The 27,189-nt window shown below is 40.0% G+C and overlaps 2 protein-coding genes and 2 long non-coding RNA genes across 5 annotated transcripts in view; 3 read left to right on the plus strand and 1 right to left on the minus strand.

Moving 5' to 3' along the window:
- The window catches only part of LOC115376218 (mucin-2-like), a 31,845-nt gene extending 25,869 nt beyond the window's left edge, over positions 1-5,976 (plus strand). Inside the window, exons 6-8 of the mRNA XM_030075708.1 lie at positions 5,199-5,296; positions 5,659-5,829; positions 5,889-5,976. Coding sequence (XP_029931568.1) covers positions 5,199-5,296; positions 5,659-5,829; positions 5,889-5,976 — 357 coding nt within the window. The remainder of the gene's footprint in view (positions 1-5,198; positions 5,297-5,658; positions 5,830-5,888) is intronic.
- Positions 585-3,458, plus strand: LOC115376762 (uncharacterized). Its single transcript, XR_003929852.1, has 3 exons — positions 585-658; positions 1,479-1,737; positions 3,382-3,458. It is a non-coding gene; the product is annotated as an uncharacterized LOC115376762 (long non-coding RNA).
- A 3,127-nt stretch (positions 5,977-9,103) lies between the features above and the next one.
- Positions 9,104-10,605, plus strand: LOC115376763 (uncharacterized). The gene is made up of 3 exons (XR_003929853.1): positions 9,104-9,133; positions 10,083-10,180; positions 10,584-10,605. It is a non-coding gene; the product is annotated as an uncharacterized LOC115376763 (long non-coding RNA).
- A 5,547-nt stretch (positions 10,606-16,152) lies between these two features.
- Positions 16,153-21,815, minus strand: LOC115376761 (uncharacterized). 2 transcript variants are annotated; one of them, XM_030076519.1, is made up of 8 exons: positions 21,657-21,815; positions 20,551-20,693; positions 20,386-20,517; positions 20,023-20,214; positions 19,837-19,932; positions 18,888-19,023; positions 18,504-18,689; positions 16,153-17,408 (listed from the first exon to the last, which is right to left on the minus strand). In XM_030076519.1, the coding sequence occupies exons 2-8, from the start codon at positions 20,689-20,691 to the stop codon at positions 17,365-17,367; spliced, it is 927 nt and encodes a 308-aa protein (XP_029932379.1). In that variant the 5' UTR covers positions 20,692-20,693; positions 21,657-21,815; the 3' UTR covers positions 16,153-17,364. The 2 variants fall into 2 exon arrangements, with proteins under 2 accessions (XP_029932379.1, XP_029932378.1); XM_030076518.1 differs by having other exon boundaries at positions 20,386-20,693; positions 21,657-21,814.
- Positions 21,816-27,189: the final 5,374 nt, after the last annotated feature.

Consider the following 27,189-nt stretch of genomic DNA (forward strand, 5'->3'; position numbering starts at 1 on the left):
GTTTTGGTCTACTTTTGCACACCTGACCCAATTAAGGACTGGGTCAGGGACCGCTGGGCTAGCCTATATAATGATGTCGGATGGATGGTGGGATTGATTTACTCCTTGATTGACTGATGATTGTATTGAATTTGGGTCTCATGACGTCAAGTCTTTTGTGTCGAAGATCAACACTGAAATGGTCAAATATTTACATCATAATAGAGTAACCCTGTTTTGAGAGCAAAATAGGTAAACTGGTTACGCTGTGGTCTTTATGTAGAGTGCTGATATACAAACAACATCAGAATATTGACTGTCCACTGGCTGCACCTTGGCCAAACTGTGTTCAGAAAAGGTTTGGTCTTTAGCTGTAATGATGGAGTAAACAGAGAATTGATAGACAGGATTAAATCAAATGAAAGACTATAAAATAAAAAGACAAACACAAATGCTGAGTGTAGCACACCTACACCAGCACATGACATTAAAAAAAAAAAAAAAAAAAAGTTTATATCAGGTGAGTCAGTCTGTCTTTTGTCTGCAGGAACAAGGAAGTTGCCAAACACAGCTGAGAAATGAGAGACGTATGTTATTTGTGAGCTCTAGTTCATTTGTTCCTTGTTACACAGCTGATCGCAGTGAAGCAGCTTTGGTCAACCTACTGTCGCCACAAATTGTAAGTTATATCATTCTTTTATAGATCAATACATTTTACTGTTGAGATATTTGTCTACAGAGCAAATCACTTGTATTATGTAGCTAAATGAAACTGAAGACTGGTTTTAGAGTGATTTTAAAGCTTCACTCAAAGTAATATCTGGATAAATGGTCCTGTGGTTAAGAGATGTGGAGTGTAATGTGGCATTACTGGAGGATTGTTTGAAGCTCAGGGTTGCCATATCAGTTTCCTCTTTTAAGTCTGTTAAAAACTCATTATTGTGGATTTTGTATGATTTTCCCCTACCCTATGCTGATAATAGAGTGTATTTATTGTATTGTATTGTAGGCAAGGTAAGTTTATTTGTATAGCACAATTCAACACAAGGTAATTCAAAGTGCTTTACAGAGACATTAAAAGCAACAAGACACAATTTAAAACAATAAAAACAGTCAATAAAAAGGGAAATAGAAATTGAGAGTGATAGCGCTAATAAAATACAGTAACATAAAATAACAACAGGCTCAGTACATTGCCTGAGCTATACGGCCAAGGGCCCAGGGTGTGATAGGCCTTATCACCCCTGCGGCTCCTTGCCACCAAAAAGCAATAGGCCAAGGGTAGTGTATGTATTTGTTTTCTTGTTGTACTTTTTATTATTGTTATTATTAAAAAGTGATGTTTGAAGGTAACAGGTGGGTTAAAACACTAGTTAAATCTCAAGGGAATACCCGGGCTGCTACCTCGTAAACAACAACAACAAACAAACAAGAACAAAAAACAAACAGGCAGCATACAAAGGCATTTCTGAACCGATCACGTATGTGTTGTGTTACAGTACATCGTCACCTGGTCGGCACATTGAGGAGTTATCCCCCGTGGTACAATGCTGCTGAGTTACCTTTGCCTCATCTTATCTTGGAATTACATCCTTGTGGAGGGTTTTGCATCCAATCTCTTTCCACAGTCGTGTGGCAATTTGGATCCTACATCAGGAAATGGATTCAATTTACACACTGCTCCAGGGCAGACCACCCCTTCACCGTTCACGGTCAGTGTCTCCCAAACCACCTACGAGCCAGGACAAACCATAACTGGTGAGTCTTGTTTTTGTTGGCCAAGTTTCAGTATCATAATAAATCCTCTGACTTTTAGTTGAGTATATTTTTAGTTGCTACTTAATGGCTCGATGATTAAACCATCACAGATTTTGGATAAATTTGTCCGTTTGAAACGTTGTAAACGTCTCTGCCCACATGCTTCCATGCTTCCTGTATGTTGGCATGGATGTTAAGCAATAAATCCACGAGAGGGCAGTGCAGAGTCCAAAGTTTCTAACAACAAAAAGCATTGCGACAGTGGAAGAGGTCGTGATAATCGACCTGCTAGAAAGATGCTGTGAGGTCACTGAATACATCACGACAGGAGGGCGGAGAATTTTTTCCTCTGATATTACCAATGGGAGAGATTTACTTCTTTGTGTCTCGTTCAGAGGCCGGTCTCTCTTGAACTATTGGCTACAGCCCCTGTAATTTGCAGTGGTTCTACTCTGTTTCGTCCTTATCTGTAAGCTTCCGAAAACGTGCAGGAAGACAGACAAAATGAATGCAGAGTACGTATAGAAGGCTCTCTGTATCCGTACTTAACAGTGAGCATGAATGAGCCTCAACTCACCTTAACTCAACCCACCCCCCAAATTTCCTTCCTGTCCCCACACTAAAAAATACACATATAAACCATATGTACAAATGCTCTATGTGTGTCCACGGCTTTGTCAAATAGCACAGCTTGTGACAGGCAGGGCACGCCAACAGTGGCATGCTGGAGGTGGCAACAAAGCTGGAGAGTGATGGTGGCTTGCACTCATATAGCCCCAGCCCCAACAAGCTAAAAGAGGCAGCAGACATCCCTTCTTGGCACTGGAACACACTAACCCTTGCCTACCGTGCCTATCCTCATCGCTGGCAGCCCCAACCAGCTGTGAACGACACCCTTCTGTTCCCAGAGTGAATGCAGCCACACCGCACAACAACAGACTCCCCAGTCTCTAATACAATACCTGGCTCTCCTCATTTCAGTCCCAGAGTCCCACAGGCAGTGCAATCAGCCACAGCTCATGTTCATTAGCTCATTAGGCTCCCTGTCAGCCCAACGGTGGTCATGTTCCACAGTCAACCCCACCATTCACATCACAGATGTAACAGCTGTTTAAGCAGAGTGTTCAGTAAAATGTGCTAAATGGACTTTATCTCCTGATTCATTCACCAACATAGCACCACCCTGCAAATATTTACCGTCATTTGGATAATCCAGGGCTGTTAAACTGGTGCCATGGAGGGCCAAGTGGCTGCAGGTTTTCATTCCAACCAAAAACTCCACCAGGTGATTTCACTCATTAGTCCCTTTCCTCTGCTTGAAGGTGAGGGGTTCAGCTGACTGAAAGGAGGCACAGGTGAAACATGAGACGCTCAACAGCACAGGAAGTAAAAGTAACCAAAAACACAAGGAGAAGACATAACAAAATAAAACAGGAACTGGACAGAAAATACATGAAAACATGAATTTGACAGAGCATCAGAGAAACGCATTGCATCTGTTGTATTCACCAACAGTAGCCTCAATAGACAATGATCTAGTACAGCACAGGACAAGTTTTGAAAATGGTGTGTGGATCATAGACTCATGTAACACACACTTACTATTCCAAAACTGACTTCTGTTATTAAAAAAATTCTTTTCAGTGACCCTAGAGGGAACTGGACAATTCATTGGGTTTTTACTTGAAGCCCATGAAGAAGGAGAGAATGCTGCTGTGGGACGTTTTATCTTGACCAGTGGAGACGCAACGCTCATGACATGTAACAATAAACAGGTGAGCACAATTACTTCACAAAATCTTTCCGTGGGGAAACCCCATTTCATATCATCATATTTGTATGCTTACACTTGCTGTCCATATCAGTTTACCAATGTTGGGGCAGGTTCACAGCTCTTAACACACTGGTGATAGACCAAGTGAGCTGTGGCAGGTCACTTTTTATTATTCTGGGAGCCTGTTAAATGACTCCATCAAGCTGTTTCCAGTCTTTTTCAGTTATGAAAACTGTGCATGTAGGCCACAAAGATGGAGTTAACAATCTCAAAAATCATACTACTGATATATACTGAGGCAAGGCTGGCTTCGCACTTCCTGTAGTCAATAATAGTTTGGTTAGGTTAGGTTTGACAAGATAACGGTACGATACGATAAACTTTATTGTCCCACTCAGGGAAATTTGTATTGGACTCAGCAGCTGCACCATAAATGCCTTGACAGCCACAATGACAACAAACAATACATCATCAGCCATACCATCACCAGCAGTAGTGTACATAACCCATATATACACTATACATACATAATACATGCCAAAAGATCACCATAATAAAAACACTGTAAAAATTAATGCACAAACTTCGGCCTCAAGCAGCATTGTTTTGATGGAGAATTTGATGGAGGTTGGGATGAATGAATTCTTAAAATGGTTGAGTTTACAGTGAGGGACTCTATATCGTCTGCCCGAGGGTCATATTCTAAATGAAGAATATGGGATGGGTCAGTCACTATCCTCTGGGCTTGCCTAAGAACAGTTTGTTCGTAAATAGACTGCAAGGTCTGATAGTCACTTTTTCCTACCACCTTCATGGCCGTGTGCACCAGACTAAGCTTTCAATAAACTGTTAGCAGTGCACACCACTGGATCAGATCAGTAGCTTAAGTCCAATAGGTGTCCTCAATGTTGTTGTGAGTCTGACTCAACAGTGTGGTATTGTCAGCAAATTTAATAATGAAATTGTTATGGTGCTTTGCAATAGACCCATATAGAAAGCCTCATACTGATGATCAAAGTAGAACAGTAGAAGAGTAGTAAGTGCTCTGCCTCACCATGTATCTATCTATCTCATTTATGGCTATAATGCATTGATCAGTAATACCTTTTCTTTTTATTTTGTGGCAAATAAGAATTGCATTTACAATATTGTATTTCTTACTTTAAAGGACATCTTAAGTATTGGTGTGTATTTAATATAAAGACATATTTGACCTATGCATCTTTTCAACAGTTTTATACAATGTATTTTATACAAGGAACATGTTAGTAATTTACACATACACTGCACTTACACTCATTTTATTGATGAAATAAATTATTATTTTTTAAACATATCTTTTTATTATCTTGCATTTTTTTGTTGTGGTTGGGTTTCAGGGTTTTGGCTGTGACAGTTATATATCTTTATAAGCTAAATATGTAACTCTTAGATTATGGCTTATTGTGTGGATGAACTTGAGTAATGGGTGTTAGAACACTTGTCAGGTAATTCTGGGCAAAACCTGAATTTAATCTGAATTTATCAGTGAAAGCGATTTCAATGCAATAACAAAAAACAAACAAACAAAAACAATGGAACTAAAAAATTGGCCAAATTTGTGACTTGTGTTGGATTCAGGTCCAAATTCCATCAATGTACTGGCACTGACATTATTTCATAAGTGATTATTGTGACATTATTGTAGGACAGTGCTGTGAGGCAATCTAATAATCAAGGCAAGACCAGTGTGAGTGTAATCTGGACAGCAAGTTCTGCAGAATCCCTGGGCAACATTGTTTTCAAGTAAGTCTTTTTGCACATCTTCATCATCTCACATAATTACCAGAATCATGAAAAGCATTTGTTTTATTGGCTAAGGAATACAAAGAATGTATGTACAAAGTCTTTGTCCCCAGCTTACATATAGCAGCACAAAATTAAAGAGGACATAATCCAAGTACAAATTCCTGGAACTTTTATTAAACATCATCACTTGGTGAAAGTCCAAAATGTCCAACTTGTCCAGTCTCTTGTTACTGTAATTGTGATGGTATTCTACAGACACAGTTGTAATCCTAAAATAAAAAAGCTAAAAACCATCATGCATTGGATTTCCCCATTAAACTTCAGATAGATCATGATCTATCTTTGCTGTCTTCACACAGAGCAACATTTATGACTCGTATTGATACATACTGGATTGCAGTGCCGAGCACTGTAGTGAGGAGAACAGCTGCAGCTCTCACGACGACAACACCATCTCCAACCACCACTTCAGCTCTCATGACCACAGCACCGTCTCCGAACACCGCCGCAACACTCACGACCACAGCACCGTCTCCGACCACCGCTTCAGCTCTCACGACCACAGCACCGTCTCCGACCACCGCTTCAGCTCTCACGACCACAGCACCGTCTCCGACCACCGCTTCAGCTCTCACGACCACAGCACCGTCTCCGAACACCGCTGCAGTTATCAATGAACTACTTGCATGTACAGCAATTTCTGTATCCTGTTCCTGTCCACAGACCACCGCTTCACCGTGCAACATCAATGTCTCCCAAGCCACCTACGAGCCAGGACAAAACATAACTGGTGAGTCTTGTTTTTGTTGGCCAAGTTTCAGTATCATAATAAATCCTCTGACTTTTAGTTGAGTATATTTTTAGTGGCTACTTAATGGCTCGATGATTAAACCATCACAGATTTTGTATAAATTTGTCCGTTTGAAACGTTGTGAACGTCTCTGCCCACATGCTTCCATGCTTCCTGTACGTTGGCATGGATGTTAAGCAATTGATCCATGAGAGGGCAGCGCAGAGTCCAAAGTTTCTAACAACAAAAAGCATTGCGACAGTGGAAGAGGTCGTGATAATCGACCTGCTAGAAAGATGCTGTGAGGTCACTGAATACATCATGACAGGAGGGTGGAGAATTTTTTCCTCTGATATTACAAATGAGAGAGATTTACGTCTTTGTGTCTCGTTCAGAGGCCGGTCTCTCTTGAACTATTGGCTACAGCCCCTGTAATTTGCAGTGGTCCTACTCTGTTTCGTCCTTATCTGTAAGCTTCCGAAAACGTGCAGGAAGACAGACAAAATGAATGCAGAGTACGTATAGAAGGCTCTCTGTATCCGTACTTAACAGTGAGCATGAATGAGCCTCAACCCACCCCCCAAATTTCCTTCCTGTCCCCAAACTAAAAAATACACATATAGCCTATAAACCATATGTGCAAATGCTCTATGTGTGTCCACGGCTTTGTCAAATAGCACAGCTGGTGACAGGCAGGGCACGCCAACAGTGGCATGCTGGAGGTGGCAACAAAGGTTGAGAGTGATGGTGGCTTGCACTCATATAGCCCCAGCCCCAACAAGCTAAAAGAGGCAGCAGACATCCCTTCTTGGCACTGGAACACATTAACCCTTGCCTACTGTGCCTGTCCTCATCGCTGGCAGCCCAACCAGCTGCGAACGACACCCTCCTGTTCCCAGAGTGAATGCAGCCGCACCGCACAACAACAGACTCCCCAGTCTCTAATACAATACCTGGCTCTCCTCATTTCAATCCCAGAGTCCCACAGGCAGTGCAATCAGCCACAGCTCATGTTCATTAGCTCATTAGGCTCCCTGTCGGCCCAACGGTGGTCATGTTCCACAGTCAACCCCACCATTCACATCACAGATGTAACAGCTGTTTAAGCAGAGTGTTCAGTAAAATGTGCTAAATGGACTTTATCTCCCGATTCTTTCACCAGCATGGCACCACCCTGCAAATATTTACCATCATTTGGATAATCCAGGGCTGTTAAACTGGTGCCCTGGAGGGCCAAGTGGCTGCAGGTTTTCATTCCAACCAAAAAGTTGGAGAGCATGTGAACACTAGGGAGACATTAGCTATGTTTACATGCGCAAAAATTCTCCAATCCGATCTAAACCTTGGTTGATCGGAAATTCCAAATCCACTGTTTACATGTACACTAAATAAAATGATCCGATCATGACGTGTGTATACATGCACCGAGCGTTTGATCAGAATAAATCATTTGGGCATGCGCGGAGTTGTCTGATTTTCTGGACATAGTAGTAGAAGAAGAAGCTGTACTTCCGCCTGTGTTGTAAACAAACGCCGCGTTGTCTGCACGTCCTCAGCTCATTCACTCTTTGTGCCTCTCACATTTTATTTTCCTCCCCTCTGGCACAGTGTCGGTTTATGTAGGGTTTTTTTTTTTTTTTTTTTTTTTTTTTTTTTAATATGGACCTTTTGGACCGTTTGCTGCTTGCCGAAAAACGACCGGCTGCCGCAAAGGCGGAAACGCATCATGCTGACGTAACACACATGCGCAGTGGAGATAATTTTACCCCAACCAGGAAGACAGGATCCGAATGGATGTGTACATGGACGCCGTTCGGAATAATGATCGGCATAAACCACCTCTCTCTTTCGGAATGAAATTTCTTTCTGAATGGACCGTATCGGATCACAATCTTCCGATTGACGTGCATGAAGCATTTTTAACCTGATTTGGCCTTCCGATTATTTGCGTCCATGTAAACATAGCTAATGACCATCTGGCAACTTAACAGAGGAAACACTGGGCTTTAAATACACTGGCCCTGCGTTCCAATACTCATACTATCATACTATTTAGTAGGGACAAAAAAGAATTAGTATGTCCCAATACATAGTATGTCAGATGCAGTATCCCAAGAGAACCAGGATGTTCTACTACATCCGATCAGATTTTGCAGTATGCGTTTCAGCATGCTGCTCTGGCCATTCTGACCCACAATCCTTTGCGCAGCGGACGTTACGTCGCACTGACTGCGTTGCGTGTACAAGCCACGGCCACATACGGACGACAACAAAACACACATATCGCACAAAACTCACTCAGTGACAGCAGAAGCGACAGGAAGACAGAAGATAAGAAATATGACAGACGACAGCGCAGTATGAAACAGCACAGGCACTTGGCCAACAACATTCAAATGTGGCACTACGGACGGCGGTGGAAGTGAGCAAGAGGGTCGGACTTCAGGGATGATGTACGTAGGGTGTCCAAGTAGTATACATTCGCATGCATATTGCATACTAAACTACATACTTTGTAAGGGCAGCTGCAGTACATACTAAAAGTAAAAAGTATAAGTATGTGATTTGGAACGCAGGGCTGGACTGACTGCAGAAAAGCCACAGCTGAGTGAACAGAGGCACAGGTGAAACATGAGGCACTAAACAACACAGGTAGTAAAAGTAACCAAAAACACAAGGAGAAGACATTACAAAATAAAACAGGAACTGGACACAAAATACATGAAAACATGAATTTGACAGAGCATCAGAGAAACGCATTGCATCTGTTGTATTCACCAACAGTAGCCTCAATAGACAATGATCCAGTACAGCACAGGACAAGTTTTGAATATGGTGTGTGGATCATAGACATGTGTAACACACACTTACTATTCCAAAACTGACTTCTGTTATTAAAAAAATTCTTTTCAGTGACACTAGAGGGAACTGAACAGTTCATTGGGTTTTTTCTTGGAGCCCATGAAGAAGGAGAGAATGTTCCTGTGGGACGTTTTGTCTTGATCAGTGGAGGAGCAACGCTCATGACATGTAACAATAAGCAGGTGAGCACAATTACTTCACAAAATCTTTCCGTGGGGAAGCCCCATTTCATATCATCATATTTGTACGCTTACACTTGCTGTCCATATCAGTTTACCAATGTTGAGGTGGGTTCATGGCTTTGCATTTCCTGAAGTCCATAATAGTTCAGTTAGGTTAGGTTTGACAAGATAAACTGTTAGCAGTGCACACCACTGGATCAGATCAGTAGCTTAAGTCCCATATGTGTCCTAACTGTTGTTTTGAGTCTGACCCAACACTGTGGTATTGTCAGCAAATTTAATAATGCAATTGTTATGGTGCTTTGCAGTAGACCCATATAGAAAGCCTCATACTGATGATCAAAGTAGAACAGTAGAAGAGTAGTAAGTGCTCTGCCTCACCATGTATCTATCTATCTCATTTATCACTATAATGCATTGATCAGTAATACCTTTTCTTTTTATTTTGTGGCAAATAAGAATTGCATTTACAATATTGTATTTCTTACTTTAAAGGACATATTCAGTATTGGTGTGTATTTAATATAAAGACATATTTGACCTATGTATCTTTTCAACAGTTTTATACAATGTCTTTGAATCTTTGGAACATGTTAGTAATTTACACATACACTGCACTTACATTCATTTTATTATTGAAATAAATGATTATTTTTTAAACATATCTTTTTTTTAATCTTGCATTTTTTTTTTTTTTTTTGTGGTTGGGTTTAAGGGTTCTGGCTGTGACAGTTATTTATCTTTATAAGCTAAATATGTAACTCTTAGATTGTGGCTTATTGTGTGGATGAACTTGAGTAATGAGTGTTAGAACACTTGTCAGGTAATTTTGGGCAAAACCTGAATTTAATCTGAATTCATCAGTGAAAGTGATTTCAGTGCAATAACAAAAAACAAACAAACAAAAACAACGGAACTAAAAAATTGGGATATTGTGATATTATTGTAGGACAGTGCAGTGATGCATTCTAATAATCAACTCAAGACCCGTGTGAGTGTAACCTGGACAGCAAATTCTTCAGAATCCCTGGGCAACATTGTTTTCAGGTAAGTCTTTTTGCACATCTTCAACATCTCACATAATTACCAGAATCATGAAAAGCATTTGTTTTATTGGCTAAGGAATACAAAGAATGTATGTACAAAGTCTTTGACTCCAGCTTACATATAGCAGCACAAAATTAAAAAGGACATAATCCAAGTCCAAATTCCTGGAACTTTTATAAAACATCATCACTTGGTGAAAGTCCAAAATGTCCAACTTATCCAGTCTCTTGTTACTGTATTGTGATGTTATTCTACCGACACAGTTGTATTCCTAAAATGACAGCACATACAGTATAGTCACATTATACTGGCCCACTATTAAATGAGCTAAAAACCATCATGAAGTAGATTTCCCCATTAAACTTCAGATAGATCATGATCTATCTTTGCTGTCTTCACACAGAGCAATATTTGTGACTGGGTTTCAAGAACACAGGATTACAGTGCTGAACACTGTAGTGAGGAGCGCAGCAGCAACAGTGTCTCCGACCAACACCAATGGACCACCTGCTATTATGCCACTACTACTGTCATTACTATTATCTTATTGGCAGCACTACTACTAATGTTATTGCAATAGAGTCACCTACCAATACTATAACTTACAATTACAAAAGGGTCTCCCACCAGTACTACTATCACTATTACAATAATAATATCACTATTATAAGGGTCACTTACCAATATTACAACCATAATCATTACAACAGGGTCTCCTTACAATATTACTACTGTAATTATTACAATATAGGCTCAAGACTACCATTACTCATGATTATTGCAATAAAATCTCTTTTTATGGTTACTTCTAATATGACTATGAAAACAGAGGCTTGACAAATTATTAACACCTCTAATAGCATTAGTACAACTGAATGAGTACTATTGCCCACATTACCGCAAAGTATTCTCCTGCCACTACTACTTCTGCGTTCACTTTTGATAAAAATGAAGCTTCTGCAGGCATTTTTGCTTTTTCATCTGAAATTCAAATCCCTAATACGTCTGCCACCACCTCTACTTTTTCACACATTCAATACACCCCAACTCTGAATACCTTGGCCGGCACTATTACTTTTTTCACGACAAACTCGTTTTCTAAGCCCTGTTAGTTCTTCCACAGCTTTTGCTTCTTCACCACAAATTCAAATTCTAATGCCCTGTTTTCTTGTTACCAATTTTAATGTTTTACCACAAATTCAAACTCCTCCTCAAACTACTTTCCCCTCATTTTTACTCATACACTGCAAATTTCCAGAAGTGCTTCTCTTGGATTAACATCTAATCCCTTTGTCCCACCAGTGCTGCCACTGGTTTTAGTTAAGTATTAGTAAATCTACTTCTATTCCTACAGCTTTTACCACTTTTAGTATCAGCAAACCAAATGCCTCTACAACTGGACTGCAATTCCTGGCAATGCCTACATCTGCGTCACTTGCAGCAATACCCAGGAAATTCTTCCATAGGCTACTTATACATGAACAGTAAAAAATTGTGGCACATGTGACTGTAGCAAATACCTCTTTATCTCTGTAAAAGTGTAAATAGATCTGATATTATGTTTTAGGCAAAAAATAAGATGCCATCATTTAAAGCTACTTTTTTGTTTTGTACAGTTTGGAAATACCACTTACGACCATGTTGACTGAACTTTTAACATCATTATCCTCCTCTGTTCACAGTTAAGATGCCTACCTTTAATTATTTCTTTTTTCAGTATTTACAACAATTTATCTCTTGTCTCTGTTGTCAATCCAGGAATGTAATCTTAGGCCATCTTGTCCACACTAAGCCAGGTAAATTTGACAGTGCATCTTTTTTTTTTTTTTTTTTTCCTTTTTTGCCGTTAAATTAAATTAAATTAAATTATTTAAGATGCCAATGAAATTTCATGAGAATTAATTGTAGTAAGTGGTATATCTAGCTATATCTTGAGTCTTGCACATGGTGGCAGTGTGACACTATGTTGATGCATTCAGCATCAGATGTCCTGTTTGAAGTTTTATCAGTCCATAAAATACATACATCGATACAATGTTTTCTCTGTAAATAATAAAGCTGTATTTCTTTTAACTTTTCCTCTCTGCTCTCATATTTATAATTATTATGTTTCTCTTTCTTCACAGTAAGAGTTTTATTCTTTGTATTTGTTACAATAAAAATCCATTATAACAAAGATTCATGTCTGTCATTGTGTTGAATAAACCTATTGTCTAGCTCGGTCTAGCTCGTAGTTAATTATTTATTTATGTACCCCTCCCCCTTTCTTCTCTTTTTCCTTTCTCTCCAATGCTTTCACTTAGAACATCTCGTCCCTCCTCTCTCTCTCTCTCTCTCTCTCTCTCTCTCTCTCTCTCACACACACACACACACACACACACACACAGACACTGTCATTTCAACACAACACAGTATTTTGTTTTACTGTAATAGAACAATTGTTTATGTGTTTCTAGTGGTGTTCTGTTAGTAGTTTCTCTTTTGTCTTACAAAATCAGGCGTACATCAGAGGCCTGTACCATAAAGCTGGATTAACATAGTCAGGCTTTCTCTTACTTATCTGGCTTCACTTAACCAGACATCTGCACTCAGGATTTTCGGTACCATAAAGCTATCAACTATCAACTCACTAATTCAACCCAGCTATCAACTCACTGGCTGAATCTCAATCTCCTCCCTAAGCCTTGAGCCCTGAGCCCTCACTGACTTAAGTAGCTGCACCTGGAAAGTGACTGAGTGTGTGAGGCTGCAAGGGGCTGAAGCAGCAAAAAGGGAATGGGACAGCCCCTTGTTTGGTTGTCAACAGCCATGCATCATGTTTCTCACAATCGCAGCTTTGGGACTTTTTATTTTACGTTTTTTGCTTGGTATTTTTGAGGAGTTGTGAAAACAGCATTAAAAAATGATCTACTCCCACAAAAGGCATTGATGAGTTTGCCAAGAGATAAAAAACAAATAGCCTATGCATTGCCTATCTGCTTATTTCCTTAGTTTCTGAAGGCCATCTTATATAAAATATTATACTCACATGAGAACTTTTTCTTTTTTGCAGCGTCACTGCTGATTGCACCCTCCATGTTTTTTTTTTCTTTTGATGCTGTGCGGGCAGTGCGTTTTACATATTTTATTCTATTTAAATTATAATTGTATTATTATTTTATTTTATTTTAGTATTTTATATTATCTTTTCTTATTATTATTATTATTATTATTATTTTATCTTATTTTATTTGATCTTATCTTAATTTATCGTGTTATCCTATTGTGTATTTTACCTTTTTATTCTGCTTCTATTGTGTTATCCTGTGGTGTGTTATCTTGTGCAGCACTTCGGAAAACCTTGTGTTTGTTAAAATTGTGCTTTATAAATAAAGTGGATTGGATTGGATTGGATTGGATTGTTTACAAATTCGCTCGTTTCACTTCGCTTTTATCGCGGCCGCCAGCTGGTTTCCCCAGGGGATTCATGTCATCCGTCACAATGCAATGAACTATGGGTAATTCCCTTACGCTAAGTCTGCGGAGATGCCCACTTACGGAAAGGGTGCATTAAGGACTCAAAAAGTCCGCGAGAGATCCCTCACGCACTTCATGATTTGTCAATGGGACAACCCTAAGCCCTCACGGACTGAGCGGGAGCGCGCCTCAAAGTCAGTGAGTGTGTGAGGGTGGACATTGGGATTGGGCCACTAATTTCAACCCAGGCTTTCCAATCTAGATCTGTGCGCGCTCACATAAAAAGGGCGGAGTTTGCTGCATGCGACCAATCGCAGACATGGAAAAATCTATCCGAGCCGTATACGTCACAACCGAGGAATAGACAATAATCATTAATAAATACGAGGAATATAAATCAATAATCCAGGCAAAAAGCAACACAGTTGCAGCTGCCAAAAGCCGCAAGGAATGGTGGCAAAAAATCGCCGACTGTGTCAATGCGTAAATTAGTGGGATTATAATATTACTTCCCCACCATGACGGCACGAGTAGAACTGACTACAGTAACGTGTGTTCAGTAAATGAATGTGTCTCCCACTCAGCCATACACTCCCGCAGAGGAACTGGCTGTCTCTCACAGTGGGGGTCGACCCTCGCTGGACCGCTGCCCTCAGTTTGAGCTTCGTCAGAATCGTCACTTTGATTCAACCGGTTTTGATATTTCATTTTATAAAGCATCTGACGCCTCGTGATTATTCTGCTGGTTAAAATATTATTTCACTGTCACGTAAAGACAGTAAAACATTTAGCATCAACTCCCATGTGGACTTTTCAGGGCAGACTCCCTAAATACTAAATATGAGCAAACTAATGGAAACCTAAAGGAGCCCAGAGGCTGGCGTGTATTTTATCAGACTTTTATTTAACCCTCTGAATTAAATTCCCCTAAAAAAAAAAAAAAAAATCATTAGGCTACATCAGTCTACAAGAGAAATTTTTGGTTGGACAGTGCAGTCATGAGTAACAAAAAAAAAAAAAAAAAAAAAAAATACAAGAAGAATTGTAAAATGTATTAATTTTAATTTTATAAAAGAAGAAGAAAGGGAAAATGGGCAGGCCATTTTCCAAGAGAGCTGATTGGTCAGTAGGTGGGGCTTTTCTACCTGCTGAGCTTATCCTGAACTTAACCTGCTCCGTAGCAGGTTAGGTGTTCAGCATACGTTACCACGGCAATGTAGCCCGATAAAAAGTAAGCCGCCTTTATGGTACTACAGAAGCCCTAAAGGGCCATACATACATATATTTTATTTCCTCCGTTTTCCCGTGATAACGAGATAATTTATATTTTTATTTACATTTACATATGCTGTTTACCTTTACTTACATATACTGTTTATAGTCTACATACTGTTTACACCCACACATACTGTTTATATATACTGTTTATACCTATATATATATATTTATATACTGTTATATATCTTATATTTTATATTTACACTTATATTTACACTTCTTTTTCTGGTCTTTTTTTTTGGGGGGGGGGGGGGGGGGGGGGGGTTGGCTTATACCGGGACCTGAGTGCTAATTTCGTACCACTAGCATGTAAGTGTGAACTGGTATGACAATAAAGTTCCTTGAATCCTTGAATCCTTGAATAATTCCTCCGTTTTCTCGTGATAACGAGATAATTTTCCTCTGTTTTCCCGTGATAACGAGATAAATTTCCTCCGTTTTCTCGTGATAACGAGATATTTTTCTTCCGTTTTCTCGTGATAACGAGATAATTTTCCTCCGTTTTCTCGTGATAACGAGATAATTAAATCGAGATCTCGAGAAAACAAAGCGATTGTCTTATTAAATTATTGCAGGAAACATCAGTCAGTGTAGCAATGTCAGAGGAGCAGGAGAATATTGATCACTGCATCACTTATCAATCAAGGCCTGACACAGGCTGAAATAGCTTTATGCTTTATGTCAGGGGTCACCAATCATGTGCCATGGAGGGCCGAGAGGCTGCAGGTTTTCATTCCAACCAAGACCTCCACCAGGTGATTTCACTGATCACCTGGAGCTAATCAGTGAAATCACCTGGTGGAGGTCTTGGTTGGAATGAAAACCTGCAGCCTCTCGGCCCTCCATGGCACGTGATTGGTGACCCCTGCTTTATGTGTCCAAGGAGACGTCAGTCAGCATGACATGTCATGATGACTGGAAATCTCAGGCCTATCACGTTTCATTCATTCATTCAAAACGGAGGGAAAATATCTCGTTATCACGAGAAAACGGAGGAAAATTATCTCGTTATCACGGGAAAACGGAGGAAATAAAATATATGTATGTATGGCCCTTTAGGGCTTCCGTATGGTACAGAAAAGCCAGGGTTAAGCCTGAAGTTAGCTCGCTAAGCCCAAATCCAGCTTTATGGTACAGGCCTCTGGTGTATTGATATTGTTATGAGTGTCAAATCCTAAATTCTAAATGAGTAAGCCAACAAGGTAAGACTATATATAAAAGACATCAGGGCAATCAACACGAGTAAAATATTTATTTCAAAAATATGCAATAAAAACTTCATTATTATATATTACAAAATGCTTTTGTAGTATTAAACCAACCTGTGGTTTTGGTGCTTCTCCTTCATGAACAAATTGCTCCCTTTGCATGTGCAACTGTTCATGACACACACATGCAAATATCAGCCAGTGATGGCTTCAACTTCAGAGCAACATTTTATAACCAACAGTGTGTTCTCTTTCAAACATTCAACGTTCACTGTAAACATACACAAGCGTGCAAAAATATTCATCTGCTGCCATCTGCTGGCATTGTTACATGACTGACAGGAGAGGAGACGGCGTCAAATGTTTTCGGTTTAGGTACTTGTGTCTTGTGTGTGCACAAAACGCATGGCACATACAGTCATGCACAAAGGGAATCGTACAAAGTCTTAAGTGACTTTGAGTATCCTGAAAAGAATTATATAAATGGCATGTATTATTATTATTCGTGTATGGGACCATCCAATTGTTTGAATTCCAAGGGTAAACAAGAGAGAAACAGTGATATTAGAATAAAAAAAAAAAAGAAACATCCTTCCTCATTTCATTATTGTCATATGAAAACGAATCTCTAAGTGCTATGTTTGTTGACAAAAAAAAAAAAAAATGTATTGTACAAACTGACAAACAGTGCAATTCTGGAAAATTTACAACAGTGTCACAGTGATGAGGTTTCAGCAGTATGGCCTTAAGGTTGTGTCTTCAGCGGTTTTCACTCCTGGGCCTCGTGACTCACTAACCCTGCTGGCTCCATCTGCAGGCGTCTAATTCAAACTTGGGAAACCAAGTGGCTGCAGTTAACGAGCTGGCAGGAGAGAAAACCAGCAGGGATCGAGTTACCAAGAACCAGGACTGAAAGCCACTGGATTACACATAAAATATATACTACCGCTGCTTTCTTTCAGAACCTAAAAAACATAATAGATGCGCCAGTTTGTCAAAGGATTGAGAAGTATCCCCTGCCTTATCCCTTTCCTGCAACCTACAGTGACTTGACAGAAAAATAAGTGTGATTCTAAAGGTACCAAAGTACTTAAGAATAGATAGAATAAAGGATCAGCTTCGTTCAATTATCAAACAGCACTCTTCTCCTGTGATATTCTTTGCAGTTGTATGTCTTATAAATATCTTCAAAGGAAGTTCTCCTGTCTTCATTCGCGGTGGGGCAGTTTCCTCACTGTCTCCTTATAGCATGGCAAGACCCAGCACACCCATGATGATCAGCAGAGCTATGGAGAGAGAAACACAAGATCCAGTCATTACACCGTCTCATTTCATCCTTGGTGCTTCACAGCCGCTCTAGCTTTGCATTCAAAACGCTCGAAAATGCCTCGCTGTGCTGCTGTCCAGAATTTGAGCTAGCTGACTGCTGGATGTAGTGCCGACATTGTTGCTGTTGGCAGGCACCACTGGAAAAATATCAAGCTGTAACCAACTATGCCGCCGCCGTAAGACAAGGAAAGAGGTTGCTATCTCTGTAGAGAATGCATGCCCTGCAGGCGACTTGTTTCCCAAAAGCATTTGTGGTGTGAACGCAGGTCTTTATTGGAAAAATGTGGAAAAACAAGCGTCCTAGTCATGGAGTGTATAAAAGAAGGAAAAGGCTATGTTGCTCCGCAGTTTCGGAGAACTTTTGGTGCGGTTCACACCTCAGACTCCCCAGCTAAACAGGTCATTACCCCAGTCAGGTGTTGGACCTCTGGTGATTTGTTGTACCATTAACTAACTGGCATTTGCTGTTTGATGTAATGGTTCACTTGACGTATCTTAGATGGTACAACTACTGGCCCAACCAGGGCTAGAGCTGATCTTTAGGCTGCTGCTGGGCCCACGTGTCCGAGAGTTCCGATATTTGGAGGCCCATAAAGGCTTGTTAACGCTCAATGTTAAGTACTCTGAGTTCATTTGGCCTATATTTCTGCATGTTTTCAGGAAGCTTGTGGATACGGACGAAGTGGTGCAGCACCACCGCAAATCGTGTGGGCTGCGTAGCCCATAGTTCAAGAGAGACCGGTGCAGAGCAAAGTTTGGTATGAAGAGCAAGAATCGTCAATGAACCAAGAAGCTGGGATGCATGCAACTAAGTATAAAGTCCAACGAAAAAAGCAGGCTCAAGCACACCAAAGGAAATAGAAACAGAAATGAAATGGACATAGGTGTGTGAACTTGTTTTTGATGCCATTGGACTGTTAACTTAGATTCACACACAGGGGACTAAAGAACTAAAGAAACCTTGACAGTAAGGTTAGGAATTCTGTCGTTATGAAACACTGTCCCTTTTTTCTTTCTCCCATGATCCATGAGTCTCAATCTTTTGCGCTTACCCTGGGAGAGGGACTGCTGGAGCGCGATGGCATGACCAGCGGTGGTTGAAGCAGTGGTTGCAGCGGGTGGTGTGGTTGTATTTGCAGCGGTGCCGTTAACCTGGTTGGTGACGGTGGCGTTGGGATTGGCCAGGTTTACAGGGTTAGTCTGGATTTTGATTTCGGGTGGTCCCAGCTTTCCAGTACCTAAAGATACAAGCAAAAGACAAAAGATTGTTCACTGTCGGCAAATCAGAGAAAATGACTCGTGTGATCCATTGTCAGATGTGCATGTCCTGATGACTGTTACTTTCAAATATTTCAGCTTGAGCATTTCAGTGGAGCCTGCCAGTTGTCTGTTGTTAGTGTGTTGCTTGTGTGTTTGTGCATCATGTGTTATCTTACTGCTGTTGTAGGTTCCATTGGAAACACCGATGGCGAAACGTGCTGATGCTCTGGCAGTGGGGTCGGGAACAGTGGCATCAAATGTGCACTGGACTTTAGTTCCGTTGACTTTACCCTTCACTGAGTTCACGGATAGCTGCAGAACAAACACGCTCATGTTAGCATAGAGCACAAATGACAATGACCTTGTAAACGTAAATATAAACAATATTCGTGTCCCATAGAGATGTCCTGGTAACAGTTTCAATGAACATTTTGGAGCAAAGAGAATAATGAATTATTGTTATTGTTATTATTTTAACAGTTTCAATGAACATTTTGGAGCAAAGAGAATAATGACTTATTGTTATTGTTATTATTTTATGTATTACTACTACTACGACTACTACTGTTAGTGCTACTTTTTTATGGCTTTTTTTTTTTAAATGGCATTCTCCATCTTATCCAGGGACTACTAACTGACTAACAGTGACACATTTACAGAAATGTTCAATAATGTGCACTGGCCCTGCTACAATATGCTACAATAAATATTAATATAAAAAATCAATCACTAATGCTCAATCAAGTGTTTAATTTTTCCAACAAAAGCAGTGGATGAACATGAAAAACGAGTTTGTGACATAAGTTATCATGGCTTCCAAATTGTCAAAGCAATTATTTTATTAAAATGCCTTTTATATTGAAAATTATGTTCAATAAATTTTTAATGACAGACCGCATAATAGCTGTGATGAGCGATGTATCAGTGTGTGTGTTGTTATGGACCAGGATTTACTGTCACCAGCACTAATAGTCCCACAGATGCTCCACGCAATGTAAGGGGAGGAGCTCACCCTTCTCATCCCCACCCCTAATACCTAGCCAGCCCCACCTCCACTGTCCAAGCCCCACCCACTACACCCAGCCAGCCCTGCTCCCCCACCACCCTGAGGCAGCCCAAACTCACATTTGTCTCGGTCAGCTTGTCGTCGTTGAGAAGAGCAGGGATGAACTTCACTATGCCGTTGTTGTTTGCACAGACGTAGGTGTTGTCATTACCTCCCTGTGGGACAAAACAGGATGCAATATGGTTAACACTTATAGATAGATAGACAAACAGATGGATAGATAGACAGACAAACAGACAGCATACCAGATTGCTGTCAGTAGATATGGTGCAAGCGATGTAGCCCTCTGTCTCTCCTGAGAGCTCGAATGCAAAGTTTTGACCTCCAGCAGACTTGAAGGACACAAACAAACAGGAGTCCGGCGTCGCTGGGTCGCAGTTTTCGGGAGTGGCTACGCAGAGCCGGGTCTTCCTACACTCTGACCTATTAACAGTTGTCTGAGGAAGAAAAGAGGGAACACTCAAGATGACCGGTGGTGTGTGAACTATGATGGCGGTTTCAAACAATCAGTCCAAGGACAATCATGACATTCAGATTGATTGTGCTCTGTCCTGTATTCTATATTATATACTGTATATACTAGATAATAGACTATTTGAGGATCTCACCTCAAGAATTTCCACTGTGGTGTTGGTTGTTAGTGGGCCTGGAGGATTTGGTGAGGTGGTGTTTGTCATGTTTTGTCCACCTGTCATGTTTCCGCTTGTCATGTTTGGATTTGTCATGTTTGGATTTGTCATGTTATGTCCAGCTGTCATGTTTCCGCTTGTCATGTTTCCGTTTGTCATGTTTCCGTTTGTCATGTTTCCGTTTGTCGAGTTAGCTGACATGGCTTCGACTGCCATTTTGTTGGTGCCTGCTGACATCCAGGCAAGTGCCACGAGCACAACGGCCAAGACCAGGCGGGTATCCATCTCTGCAGAGGGCGTAGGGTAAACGTCACTCAGGTTAGTAACGGGACAGGTAATCTCAGACCAGGCAAAAAAAAATATTTACAATTTGCTCTTGAAGGTGGAAACTGCTACACCATTTTACAAACAAACAAACAAACAATAAATAAATAAGTAAAACTGTTTTACCAGGACAGTGCAATGTACTTAAAGTTAAACTTACAATTAAAAAAAGATTAAAGGGGGAGGCACTTCAAAGTAAAAGCCAGTTATTCTTAATAATTAGAAAAAAATCATGGTATATAAATTATATATTTAAATTATTAACATATGATGATGATTATGATGATGATGATTAATGAAACAGTTAATAATAATACTTTTGTACAAGAGATGTATGCCTTGTGCTTAACAATAAAATAAAAACTACACACTAAAACAAGAGAAAATAGAGAGACAATAAAATCAGACTAAAGACAGTAAATAATAAATAAAATATATAAGGGAAAGCAGAAACAGACCGCCAAAAGTCATAACATTTGAGAGAAATATATGTGTTTGTCATCGTGCACACAAATCAATTAAACAAGTAAACACTGTCATTGATCTCACTGATAATACTAAAATAATATTAAACTAATATTTCATGATCAACATAAATTCTACTTAATAGTACTTAACATGACACATGACACACACATGACACAGAACATTTTGAATGATAGAATTAAAATTATTGAAATTATTACAAAACATACATGCATAAACCTAAAAGTAGCCTAAAACCAAAAAATCTATTCCAGCAATTATTTATCACATTCATTTGTTTTTGTTTTTTTTTTTTGTTTGTTTTTTTTTCATCATTCACTTATTTAACAGTTTGTTAAACATTTTTAACAATTACCTAAAATATAGTTTGCCTCAATTAGGTAAAAGCATGCAATATTATAATAACATAACCACAATATTATTTCATGGCTGTGGCCTACCTGTAGGTTGTTTTTTTCTTGGGAAAGGTTTGGCAAAAAAAAGAGGATGAGATCGGCAATTCCTTAGAATAAAGATCCTGTTGTGTGTGTGTATTCCCAGGTGGATGTCTTCTCCAGATGCTCTGAGCCGGCTCCCAGGTGAGGATGTGACACCTCTGCTCACCGTGTGCCACTTTTTAAACTGAGGAAGAGGGCGGAGTGAAGACGCCAGAGTGGGAAGGAAGTTAAAAAAAAAAAAAAAAAGTTATTTCATTTAAGGCGTGTCTCGCTTTTAACTCAACCCCGAGAGGCCTCTGATGTCATGCCTCTCTGGGGGGGAGTATAGGCCTGAGGGTGTATGCGATGAAAACAATTATGCAGCTCACCTGCATGACCCCAGACAATGGAGTTATACAAAGTCACAGCACATTTTACCTGCTCTGTCTGCAAGAGTGTCAAGTTTCCCAACACTTCCTGGTAGCTTCACAATACTCATGACCCAGTGGTCTGGGAAAAAAAAAAAAAAAAGCCAAGTATGGGGAAGCCAACACTATTGTTACTGCAGACAGACTGAGAATATCCAAAGACAGCTGTTGTTTTATCTATATTTCTGAGCAGATTACCATGAACTGTTGTGGACAGATGGGCCTTGAGCTGAGGAATAATTGGTTCAGATTTGGGATTCCTGTCACCATTAGGCAACAGTTTTTTTTTTTTTTTTTTTTTTTTAGTAATAAGTGTGAACACAAAGACTTAATTGAGGAGAGATAGACCTTTTCATCCACTTAACTTAGGATAAGATGAACAGATAAACAAAAAATGAATGAATGAAACTCAGTGGAGACACTATCTCTGGTCCAGAATCTGTAAGAAAGAGTACAACCGGAAGTGGGCGTGGCCTTTTGGCATGGTGCTTACATCAGGATCACACCCTGGATCAAAAAAATCAGTGGATTATTGCCAGGAAAGGTCAGAGGCAGATTTGATATCTTAAAGGCCCCATGCTGTACAATTTTCCATGGTTTTATTTTAACTGTTGATATCCCTAGCATGATGTATTTGTGGTTTTGAGTACCTGTGGTCCGCTAAATATAGTTTTACAGCTCCTCTCTCTTGCCTTTCTCCCGGATCTCGTTTAGCCAATCAGAAGAGAGAATCAGCACCTCTCCACTGATTGGCTGACTGTTTTCTGAGTGACACATGGTCGGGCCAATCACAAGCAAGTAACTGAAACCTACGTTGCTCAACGGAGCTCAGTGGTGCTCACCGGTAAACAGGAATTATCATCTTATATAGATCTATATTATGTATGGTTGTCATGGCTACCGCTAAGTGTGATGTTATATGACCGTACATGTTTGAGCCCGACTCTGATCCCGAACCACAGACAAAGTCAGCATTGTATTGTGTTGGGTTGATAAAACAGTCGGTGCTGAAATGAGCCCAACAGATGAGCAAATTTGGAGTGAAACCCTGCGGGACGCATGAAACCAGAACCCTGAGCGTGACGTTATACGACCGTACGTGTTTGAGCCCGACTCCGATCCCGAACCACAGACGGCAGGAGAAACCGAACCACCTCAAATCCGTTTATTACAAGATGTTAAAGAATGGTAAGTTATGTTTGTTACATATGTTGTAAATATGTTGTGAGCTTGTTGCCCTGGGAGTGGAGGCGTACTGGCTAAGTTCGCCAGCTTGGTAGCTGGTTGCCTGGGGAGGTAAGGTGGGCTGTGGGCAGAGTCACCAACCTCATGACATCATGAAGTAACGGAAGTGCAATCCGCTCGTTTTACAGGGAGAGTTTCAAAAAACGGGCTGTGTGCACTTCTCCATTTATTACAGGTTTAATGTATGGGACAGTATTTATATGGCCCCAAGACCTTCCCTATCACGCAAAAACAACGAAAATTGCATTTTTCATGCCATGGGGCCTTTAATGGACCGTACCAGTGATTCTGAATGTTTGGCCCATTTACTCCAACAAACAATTTTACAAAATATGTGGATGCACTGAAGATTTCCTGACAACATATAATCAAAACCCCCTGATTTTCAAATTAGAAGAGCCAAGTCATCAAAACGCAACAGTGCAGTTGCTTTTAGGAAAATGAATGTGGACGACTTTATTACAGTGATGTAAGACTGGTGCGAAGAAGCTTTGAAGTCTCTGAATGTTCATTTTCATGTCGCAGTGGAATGAGTGGAAAGCAATGGCTGAATATGAGGTTGGAAAAATGGAAACTGTCCTCCGGCAAAACAATAATCCCACAGGTTGCTTATATAACAGCCGATCAGGACCTACGTTTTCAAGTTAAGCGAAATGTCCATTTTTAGGCAACTAACGTCGGCGAGCCAGTATTACTGAACATTCAGTTATATTAGCCAACCTTAACCCGGACTCTTTCCTAATCTTAACCGTTACGACAAACCTTTCCCTAACCTTAAACCCTTTTCCTACCTTAACCAGCTAATTTAGGAAATGCTCCTGTGGGTTGTATTAGAGGATTGGAACAAACAGTGTGGTCGAATGGACTGTAGGACATATTTGAAAAATGTTGACAAATGAGTAAAAAAATCAATTTAATTTCAAATGTAAGTGATAGAGACTGATATATTTGCGTGTGACAGTATGAGGTAGAATAACAGGATAGTTCTTCAACATGGGCAGAGGTTTGTGTTCCCAAGTTTTGTTGTTTGTGTGTTTAACCTCTCCTGTGATCTCCTGGAGATTTGACTGGAGAGCTAGTTTAGGTATGGAAATGAAAGGAAATGGGTTAGGAAATGGGTGTCTGCGTGTAAGAGAACATCATTAGCTGGTGGTTATCGATGATGCCTGACTTCATAAACACAACACCTGACATTTGCAATCAAACGATCCATACAAAAACCCATCGGTGCATCTGTCTTAAAAGATTTCTCCTGGAAAGTGATGCATCTTGTGCACGCGTGTGTGTGTTTGCGAGTGTGTGTGTGTGTGTGTGTGTGCAAGTGTATTGAAACTAGTCATATGATACTGAAGACAATGCCAAGAAACTGGTCTGTCAACGGTAATCCCAGAACTTGTTTGTTTCAGTGTCCCCATTGTGCCCTGCGGTTTTACTTGAAAGTGCACCCTGCCTCACTATTGAATGGGCAAGTCCAGACAGCACAAACCTGGCAACTCTGTCAAAGAATGAAAAGTGGTGATTAGTCTCCACTGTCATGCTCAATGTACAGAAACAATCGGTTAAATAAAATGCGATCTCAAAAAAGAAATGTACTTAAAAATACTCCCTCTCAGCCCTCTCTTCTTTTCTCTCCTATCAGCAGACATGCCGGGGATACAGGAATGGGTTGATTTTACTACTCGTTTATTTTAGCCTTGCACTCTTTATTATACTACTTGTAATGTTTGTTAGAGACTAGAGAAAAGTTATTAACACCTGTGTGCCGGTGGATTTGTCCTGGAAAAGAGCTGTAAATGTAGAAATTTTCATAAACCTTTATGGGAGTGACTCTTGTGTTTGATCAACTGGCAATAGAGTAGCATTTTTTGGAAAATGTTGCAAAGTATGACTTAAATAGTTTATCAGTAGCTTAAAAGTGTTTTATTCCCTTGACAGATATAATTCAGTTCAATACAATTCATATTTTCCACAGATTTTTGGCAAACAACAAATTAGAGGTCAAATCAAGTAATCATATCATAGAATGCAGGAGAAGTAGAACGTGAATAGGTTTACTGAGCGTATTTAACAAACTAAAAACCCACATGACAATAATGTGAATTTCCCAGTCTGGGATCAATAAAGTATACCTATCTATCTATCTATCTATCTATCTATCTATCTATCTATAATTCTGTATTATTCTTGTTTCTTGTGGAGTGACATCTTCATAACTCTTGTTTTTCATTGTAATTTTCGTGGTTTTACTTCAGCTGGAAGATTGCACGTTCTCTGGGTTAAAGAAATCCTCTGATTTCTTCGGCTTATGAAGATTTTTCTAAGTTTGAGGCTACAAGTAATGGTGACAAAATCAGGATCACAATATACAGAAGTACAAACAGAATAATGATTAGAAACAAATGAAACCATGCCCTGTCATGAGGATGAAGTGAAAACTACTAATTAGAGCTAAAATGAAGTATAATTAGGTTCTTAGGCTTTATAAGATAAAAATACAACGTGGAATAATGATGGAATCCACTGGTTAGTCATGAATGTTAGTCATGACAGCCTCTCCCATGCCCTCACATCGCGGAACCTGTTTGAACGACATGGCAGCACAGTATTATGTTACATGTAAAACTGGTCTTGTGATTCAGCACAAGGGCACATTCATTTATACTGACCTGTACACACACACACACACACACACACACGTACACACACACGTATACATGAGAGAATGCACAAAATATGTCAGCCACGCGCTGTGCGGTGTGAGTAAGTGCGTCATAGGAGTATGATGGGTAATAATTAAGAAGTCATTAAGAAAGTATGGGGGAGAACGAGAAATTTTGTGCGACCGGTTGGACAAATAACCGGTGACTGTCCTCATTCACACTGCAGCAGGAGCGCTCATCTGGTGCACCGAGACTGATTGATTGATGGATTGATTTATTAAATTTTGTCGTCAGCCCGGGGTGAAATCTTCCATGCATCAACAGCGGCACCATTTGTGACAGCATGTCAACAAAGATATTAATGCAAGACACAAACAAATAAATGCATACATCTACACTTAGTGCATATGTCAAGGCTTTTCAGTGTACCTTCGATTATGGATTTGAGCTCCTTGGCTGATCCACAAAAGAGTGTTTCAGTCTGATCCTGTGAAAACGTGGATCCCTGTATTTCCGATGATGGTAGGCACTGTTCAGATCATAGTCAGGGTCGGGGACGATGATGTTGGCCCTTGGTGCAACATTTCCGCAAGCAATTCTGCAGCAAGGTTATGCTGGAATTAGTCAGTGAGTGAAACAGCTGGGATTTCGTCAGCATGGGATTTAAATATCAGCTTACCTTCAGTGGCACTTTAAGGTTCATGCACTCCTCTGTCCTTAAATCTATAAATGCACAGTCTGCTCCTCTACTGTATGTGCTGTATGATGTGTTGATTCCTCCTGGGACCAATAAAGTCAATAATTTTTATATCTAACAATTTGAACTTCTCTCTCTCACGGCTTCTTCGGCACTCCACTAACACACACAGAAATACCTGCATGTCCTGAAGTAATTTTGATTTTTGAACTAACACTGACCAGAGCGTTTGAATACTTATTTTCATTCGCTCTGGTCCTTTCTAGCACCTAACAGTGTACTTTTTTTTTTTTTTTTTTTTTTTTTTAAATTTGACCTGTATTTTTCAGGTATTATAGTTTTTCATTTTTCATTAGTGTTTATTTTTTTTTTCATTTTGACTTTTTCAGTTTAGTTTTAAATTGTTTTTAAAGTGTTTGCAACTTTTGTTTAGATTTTTTTTTTTTTTTTGGGGTGGGGGGGGGGGGGGGGGGGTGGGGTGCTCAGTTCTAGTCTAGTTTTTATTAGTTTCACTGTTATTTTTGGTC

Source organism: Myripristis murdjan, chromosome 18 (assembly GCF_902150065.1).
Source record: "Myripristis murdjan chromosome 18, fMyrMur1.1, whole genome shotgun sequence".
Lineage (NCBI taxonomy): Eukaryota > Metazoa > Chordata > Actinopteri > Holocentriformes > Holocentridae > Myripristis > Myripristis murdjan.